General features: G+C 54.7%; 1 protein-coding gene across 1 annotated transcript; it reads left to right on the forward strand.

Moving 5' to 3' along the window:
- The first annotated feature begins 691 nt into the window (after positions 1 to 691).
- Positions 692 to 7,817, forward strand: LOC136303647 (zinc finger and SCAN domain-containing protein 2-like). Its single transcript, XM_066207243.1, has 4 exons — positions 692 to 752; positions 1,989 to 2,567; positions 6,811 to 7,168; positions 7,259 to 7,817. Exons 1-4 carry the CDS (start codon positions 692 to 694, stop codon positions 7,815 to 7,817), a joined length of 1,557 nt encoding a protein of 518 aa, XP_066063340.1.
- Positions 7,818 to 8,070: the final 253 nt, after the last annotated feature.

Genomic DNA, 8,070 nt, shown 5'->3' on the forward strand with positions numbered 1-8,070 from the left:
TCGCAAAATTGTTTGGGACAATGCCTCTGATATGGAGAAGGAGCTTCAGTCTTGGTGGGTATTGGTCAATTTCACCTATAACCCTGAGACTAGTATAGTGACAGCCTTTGTTTTAACCATACACGATGCCTCAGTGGACCTAATACACCCAATAGTGCCCTTAGGGTTAAACCATGAGGGCGCTGTATTGTACCCTTCTGAACACAGGATGTGGGCAAGAGAAATTGAAGGAAAATGGCAAACTGTTAATCTAGAACCCTGTACTGCAAGGAGACAACTAGGATACATATGTGAAAGGACATTAGAAGGTGACAAAGGCAATTGTTTGGTTACGGACCAACATATTTGTCACTTTGAAACACATCCAGGCAAACAGAAAACTTCATTGGTGTATACAGGACAGGGGTGTGCCTGTCTAAGGACAGCATGCCCCATCATAAGGGTAGATAACCAAACTGTAAAAGAGATGCAATTCAATTTGTGTGTTTGTAATTTTGTTAGAATTAGGGGATGTGATTTTTCCTATCAAGCACCTGTAGTAGCACATCAATAACCACTGTGGAGAAAATACTGCCTGTGCCCATAGGAATGAATCTGACTCTAGTCACTCAGTAGATGAGACATCCTGAATTGAGAGAAATCTTAAAAGAAATTAAGGAAGGGGGGAAAAAGATGTTAATTACAATACACCATGACACAGAGACCATCAAAGGAGTTTTTAAAAGGCTTGAGGAACATGTATCTCATCATTGGTGGGATGAGCTTTTTGGGTGGTCTCCGACAGCAACCGGTATACTAAATACCTTAGTCCACCCTATAGTTGTGTTACTTATTTTAGTTAGTATAAGTTTAGTTTTATCTGTGGTGATACTTATTTGGAATTGGAGGATGCTACAAAGAGTAACAGCCTTAACTTCACTATTGAAAGCGTATAGATTAGTCTTGAGAGACACTAGTTGTACAACTTGGATAGATGAAGAAGACTCTATGTATTGAGTAAAAGAATTTACTCACTTTACAGAGGAAGTGAGAGTTGAAACATTAATTTTGAAGAATTAAAGATTTTAGTTAAACCAGATATTGCTGAAGTAAGACAGATAGACTTCCCTTTTGATAAGCAGAAGCCAGATTTAAGGAACTGATAAATCATGAGGCCTGTCAACTTATGTTTGTGTATTCTGACTAATCAATAGACTTCAAGAAGGACAATGAATTCATAAATCAAATACTCCTGGGAAAACAGGATTCAGTTGTCACACAACACTAAAAGGTTAAAAAGTCAAAGTGAAGAAGACTCACTTACTTCATCATTTTGAGACCCTGCCCCATAAAAAGAACCACCGACCCATTTCAAAGAACAAACAATGCATGCTTAATAGCTTTTGGCTAATTACCATACGAGGTGGGGAATGGGATGTACTAAAGTCATGAATATACATTTGTGTTTTGGGTATTCAATACTTCTGTACATAAAAAGACCCTGTGATCTTCTGTGAGCGCGCGTGTTTGGGAGCTATCCCGCATGCTGCCCGGTGTTGTAATTAAACATACACTTTCTAACTTTAAACTGTTAGAGAGTCTTTTGTCCGTCATAGTTGGATATCAGCATTGGGGCGATATTCATATTTTTTTTAATAATTCACCGCCTCTCCCTGCCCCCAGAACTCCCTTTTCCTTGACAGAGAGATCCCCTGGACCCCTATTCCTGCCCTTCCCAGCACCCAGCCCCGCCTATCCCAACAGTGAGGACCCCTATTCCAAACCATCCCGGGTTTCCCCACATTTGGATGGGAGTAGGGACACCGGGGACGCTTGGAGCCCCCTTTCCTGGTCACAGGAACCCTCTTAATCCCACCCATCCCACCTCTACCCACCCCTTTTCTCAACCCTGGAAGCCCCAAAGCCCCTTCCCTGCTCTCCCAGCTCTCCCCGTTGCCCCTTTCCTTCAGCCGTGACCCCCCAGCCCCCAAATGTCCGTGTCCCCCCAGTTCTCCTCTCCCTGCGCTCCCTGCCCGTGGCGCTGTCGGAGCCCGGCCTGGACTTCCCCCAGTTCCTGTCCATGGGCTCCCTGGATGGGATTCCCTTCCAGCGCCGCCACGGCCAGCGGGGCCGGGCCGAGCCGCAGCCGCCGGGGATGGCGGCCAGAGCCCAGCCGGGATTTTGGGATGGCCAGAGCCGGCACAACGAGCGGCACCGGCACGGGGCCACCAGGGAGCTGCAGATGCCGCAGGAGCGGCACAGCCAGAGCGGGGCTCAGCGCGGGGAGCTGGGGCTGGGGGATCTGTGGGGCTGCCACAGCACCTGTGGGGCTGCACTGGGGATCCCTGGGACTGCGCTGGCACCTGGGCTGAACTGGGGGACCCTCAGTGGGTCCCACATCCCCCTGTGCCCCCTCTCCCAACCCCTTCCCATTGTTCCCCCCAAACTTACGCTCCCCCGAGCTCGGCCTGGAGTGACCCAGCCCGTGGCCATTGTGTCCTGGCTGGGAGGAGGAGGAGGAAGAGGAGGGACAGAGAAGGAGGAAGAGGGGGAGCAGAAGGACCTGGAGGAGGCAGAGGAAGCACCACGTGCGTTCCCCGCTCCCTGAATCGGCAGCTCCTTCGCCCGGACACCATTGGCCGCATCCCGCAGGTGCCCGGAGAGAGGGAGCTCGCCCCAAATATCCCGGCGGGGTCCCTGAGAGGTGCTTTTGGGGGGTCCCAGTGTCGGCAGAGCCCCGGCGGGGGTCGGGGGAATGCGGGTCCCCCCAGGTGGGGGTTGGGCTTCCCGGGCCGGGCCCTCCGAGCTCTGCCGGGGCCACGTGGGGAGCGGCGGGACCGGCGGGGGGACACCGGGTTTGGGGAGCCCGGCAGAGATCCGGGCTTTGGGGACCCCCTGAGCGGGACCCCAGAGACAGGAGAGCCCCAGGAGCCCAAAGCGGGGACCCCGAGAGGGGGGGACCCCTGGGATTGCCGGGACCCCGTTGGGGGGTGCTGGGGCTGGAGGGGCGGGATGGCCGGGAAAGGGGTTCGGGGCTCCCGCTGCCGGCAGTGGCTGCTCCCAGGATGAGCCCAGTTGTCCCCCCCGTGTGGTTCCAGTTTCCTGGGCACTCCCAGTATGAGCCCAGTCAGTCCCAATATGATCCTGGTCACTTCCCCTCACTCCCTGTAGGATCTCTCTTGCTCCCAGTATTACTTCACTAATCACTCCCTATCATTCCCCATTATGATACAGTTTTCCCCCAGCACGGTCCAAGTTGCTCTCAGTTCCTCCTACTATCGTCTGCTGTGTTCCCAGTTCTCCCAGTTGCCCCTAGTATAGTCCTAGTGTCTCCCAGTATAATGCCTGTCTCTCCCAGCAGGGCCCCAGTCCCTCACACACACCCCGAGTTACCCCCAGCAGATTCCCAGTGGCTTCCAGTGTGGTCCCAGTCACCACTTGCATGGTCTCAGACACTCCCAGTATATCCCAGTTGTCCCTGTAGTCATTGCCAGACACTGCCAGTTCCCTCAGCAAGGTTCAGTTGCTCCCAGTTTTATCCCAGTCACTGCCAGTACCCCCCAGTTTTCACCAGTATGCATCCTGTCATTCCCAGTGTCTCCCAGTGTATCCCCTGTTGATCCTCACCATGGGTCTGGTAGCTCTCAGTAACCCACAGGCAGGGTCCAGTCACACCCAGTAAAATCCCAGTATGATGCCAGTCCCCTCACGTGTAATCCCAGTGTCTCCCTGTCAATGCCAGCATGAACCCAGTAGCCTCCAGTAGGATCCCCATGACTTCCAGTCTCCCAGTATATCACTGTCTCTCCTAGAATGTTCCCAGTCATTCCCAGTTTGTGTCGTTGTGATTCCCATCATTCACAGCCACTCCCAGTCAATCGCAGTGTGAGTCCAGTCAGTCTCAGTGTGATCCCAGTCTCACCCAGCATTGGCCCAGCTGCTCCCACTATGATGCCAGTTGCTGCCAGAATAGTTCCAGTTGTTCCCAGTTTTTCCCAGTATGTTCCCAGTTGTCCCTAGAACAGTCCCAGTCCCTCTCAGCATGGTCCCAGTCACTCCCAGTTGCCCCTACCATGGTCCCAGCTGTTCCCAGTGTGGTTCCATTCCCCCCAGTATGATTTCAGACACTCCCAGTATATTCCAGTTATCCCAGTCAGGTTCTGGTTACCTCAGAATGACCCCAGTCTTTCCCAGTTACTCCCAGTTGCCTCCAGCATGATCCCAGTTTCTGGCAGTTGCCCGAAGTGTGGTCCCATTTGTTCCCAGTATTTTTCCAGTTGCCCCAGTTGTGGTCTCGTTCCCCTCAGCATGGTTCCAGTGCCTTCCAGTTGATGCCAGTTGCTCCCAAGGTGTCCACATTTTCCTCCCAGTAACTCCCAATAACCCCCAGTCAGGATCCAATCACACCTGCTGTAATCCCAGTGCCTCCCAAGATGATCCAAGTTGCACCCAGTCACCTCCAGTTTGGTTCCAGTCACCCCAGTAACTTCCAGATATTCCCAGTATGATTCCAGTCATGCCCAGAGTGACTCCATGTCACTCCCAGTGTGGGCCCAGTTGCACCTTGTCACTTCCAGTATACTTCCAGTCATGGAAGTACACTTCCAGCACCTTTCCAGTCATTCCCAGTCTGAGTCCAGTAGGATCCCAGTCACTCTCAGACACTCCCAGTACTATTTCAGTCACTCCCAGTATGATCCCAGCCAGTTCCAATAGGATCCCAGCAGGACCCCAGCATGGGCACAGCTGCTCCCATCACCATCCAGCCTGATTCCAGTTGCTCCCATTTACCCCCAGTGTGGTTTCAGTCTCTCCCAGTGTATCCCAGTTGCTCCCAGCATGTTCCCAGTTCCTTCCAGTTTTCCTCAATTGCTTCCAGCTTGATCCCAGATGCTCACAACCACTCTCAGTCACCCTCAGTGCAACCTCTGTGTCCCCAAATAAGATCCAGTATGATCCCAGTCTCCCCCAGCAGGACCCAGCCTCTCCCACTGTGATTCCAGTAGGATCCCAGATACCCCCAGCATGGTTCCAGTTGCTCCCTCTTCTTCCCAGTGTGGTCCCAGTTGCACCCAGTTGCTCCTAGTATTGTCCAAGCAACTTCCCATATAATCACAGTCCTACCAAGCGTGGTCCCAGTCATGTCCAGCTGCCCCCAGTGCAGACCCAGTCACTCCCACTTGCTCACAGTTCTCCCCAGCGTGGTCCCAGCTGTTCCCAGTGTGGTTTCAGTCCCCCCATTATGGTCACAGACACTGCCAGTATATCCCATTTGCCCTCGGTATGCTTGTTGTCATTCCCAGTCACTCCCAGTTGCCCGTGTAATGTTCCAGTTACGAAGTACAGCCCAGTTCCTTCCAGTGATGCCACTGCTGGGATCCCCCACCCCTCTCTGCATTCCCCCCTCCCAGCTATCCAAGCTCCCGAGAGGAGCCCCAAGGGCTGGAAGTGCCCAGCCAGGGTCCCCAGCAAGGCCCAGTGTGGATGTGCAGCCCCCAGTTTTCCCAGTTTCCCTCTCCTTTTCCCCAGGCCGGGTTCCCCCCGGCCCCAACGGGTGGGAGCAGCCGAGAGCCCCGCGCTGCCCATCCTGACCTGTCCCGGCTCCATCCCTGCTCTTCCTGCAGCTGCCAGGGCTTCGGGAACGGGGCACCCAGGGTGTGCCTGCTCCTGGGGGAGGAGGAGGGCTGGGAGAGGAGAGCTGGAGAAGGAGAGCGAGAAGGGATGGAAGCAGCAGAAGGAGGTGGGGTTAGGGAGGAGGAGGAAGAAGGGGTGGAAGAGGAGAAGCAGGAGGAAGAGGAAGAGGAGGGACAAAGGAGGATCAAGGAAAAGAGAAGAACCATGAGGTCGAGCACTCCCTGAATTTGCAGGCCCCCTCCCATGGGATGGTCACCCCCCATCCCACAGGTGACTGGGGAGGGGGAGCTGGGCCCAGATATCCTGTGGGGTCCCTGGGTTGGGTTTTTTTAGGGGGAATATCTGGAGAATTAAGAACTGCAAAGCTGAGTGGAAAATGCCCCTTGGGGGGACACTGGGAGTTGCCAGTGGCAGCTGCTGGCAGAGGCAGCCTGGAGGAGCAGAGCCCTGTGTCCCCCTGGAGCCCAAAGTGGGGAGCCCAGAGAGGGGGAGCGCCGCCATTGGCGGGACCCTCAACAGCCTGGAGAGGGGCAGGGGGGACTCCTTGGACCCCCTGCACCCCAAAGCAGAGAATAAGGGGAGAAAAGACCCCAGGACCCACCTCCAAATTCCCCAGCATCCCTAAGTGGCAAGGCAGAAGAGGGGAACTTTTTCGATTCCTGGGACTCCCAGCAGCCTGGAGAGGGCAGGGACTGAGTAGACAGGGGACCCACAATACAAGCGTGACCCCCAGCAGCTGGGATGGGGGGAACCCCCAAACACCCAAGGGGAGAGAGCAGAGACAGGGAACTCCTGGGAGGCATTTTCAGGGCTGAATCTTGGTGTTTGAGAGGTTTTTATGGACCCTCCATGCCCAATGACCTGTAGAGATGGACTTGGGCAGAGGGACCTTCAAACTCAATTTGCTTATCCCTTGTATTTCCCCTAACCAGGATTTCCCATTCCCAGAACTTGGCTGGATGTAGGGGAAGGCTGTGATGAAGAGGAATGATCCCCAGCACAGCCAGGCAGGTGAGGAGGTACTCAGTGCCCCTTTTCCCCTCTCTCCTGCTCCATCTCCCAGCCCAGCCTGGCCCCCAGCTGCAGGACAACCCTGCTGCCAACGCCATCCTGCCAGGGATACACTGAAGGGATCTCCTTTCCCTTCCCTCTGGCATGGAGGCAAATCCCATCCTCTCTTTGTCCTTCCTCCCCCAGACAAGGAGCTGAGGATGGAGACCAGGGCGGACAAATCCCCAGCGGAGAACCTCATGGAAGAGGGTGTTTTTAGCAGCCGTACGGCGCAGAAATCCAATGGGGAGGAAAAGCCCCAGAGATCCCACAGGAGGAGGGGCTCCAAGCCCATCCCAGGGTGCTCTGGGGAGGAAAGACCAAACCTGTGCCAGAACAGTGGCCGAAGCTTCAGCCGGGGCTCTGAGCTGGTGGTCACTGAGCAGCTTCATGATGGGGAGAAACCCCACAAGTGCCGGGAGTGTGGGAAGAGCTTCAGCCAGAGGTTCAGCCGGATCTGCCACCAGAGGATCCACACTGGGGAGAGGCCCTATGAGCGTCCCCAGTGTGGGAAGAGGTTTCAGACCAACTCCCATCTGCTCCAGCACCAGCAGATTCACACAGAGGAGAGGCCCTTCCGCTGCCCTGACTGCAGGAAGGGCTTCAAGTGCAACTCCACCCTCGTCACCCACCGGCGCATCCACACTGGGGAGAGGCCCTACGAGTGTGGGGAATGTGGGATGAGCTTCAGCCAGAGATCCCACCTGATTCACCACCAGAGGATCCACACCAGGGAATGGCCCTATGAGTGGGAGAAATGTGGGAAGAGCTTTAGCACCAGCTCCAACTTGATCAGCCACCAGAACATCCACGCTGAGGAAAGGCCATACAAGTGTGGGGAATGTGGGAAGGGCTTCAACCAGAGGTCTCACCTGATCATCCACCAAATGATCCACACTGGGGAGAGGCCCTACGAGTGTTCTCAATGTGAGAAGAGGTTTCACACCAGCTCCAGTCTCCTCGTGCACCAGCAGATTCACAGAGAGGAGAGGCCCTTTCGCTGCCCCGACTGCAGGAAGGGCTTCAAGTACAAATCCACCCCTGTCACCCACCGGCTCATCGACACTGGGGAGAGGCCCTTCAAGTGTCCCCAGTGTGGGAAGAGCTTCACCCAGAGCTCTAACTTGACCCAACACCAACGGAGGCACCATTAAGGGAAGCCCTGTGAGTGCCTCGACTGTGGGAAGAGCTTCGTGCACTGCTTTTACCCTATCCCCCATCAATGGACCCCCACTGGGCAGAGCCCTGGATCTCCACAGACACCTGGATGAACGCAGGGGCAAGAACAGCTACCAGGACTCTGATCAACATTGCAAATTAATTGGGAAGCGATGATTTTTTTTTCATTTACTGCCAAAAAATATCTTTTCTGCTCTGTTTTTTCTTCTGATGGTATCAAGCTAAGTA

The sequence above is a fragment of the Chamaea fasciata genome, unplaced genomic scaffold (genome assembly GCF_029207755.1).
Source record: "Chamaea fasciata isolate MVZ Bird 193981 ecotype frontalis unplaced genomic scaffold, bChaFas1.0.hap1 SCAF_40, whole genome shotgun sequence".
Lineage (NCBI taxonomy): Eukaryota > Metazoa > Chordata > Aves > Passeriformes > Sylviidae > Chamaea > Chamaea fasciata.

Bases quoted from the DNA above. Each gene is read 5' to 3' on its own strand.
- LOC136303647 (XM_066207243.1), top strand. From the start codon at position 692: ATGACACAGAGACCATCAAAGGAGTTTTTAAAAGGCTTGAGGAACATG. The intron at 753-1,988 runs GTGGGATGAGCT...GTGTCCCCCCAG, and splicing joins GAACATGTATCTCATCATTG to TTCTCCTCTCCCTGCGCTCC. The intron at 7,169-7,258 runs GTGTGGGAAGAG...CCCTGACTGCAG, and splicing joins AGGCCCTATGAGCGTCCCCA to GAAGGGCTTCAAGTGCAACT.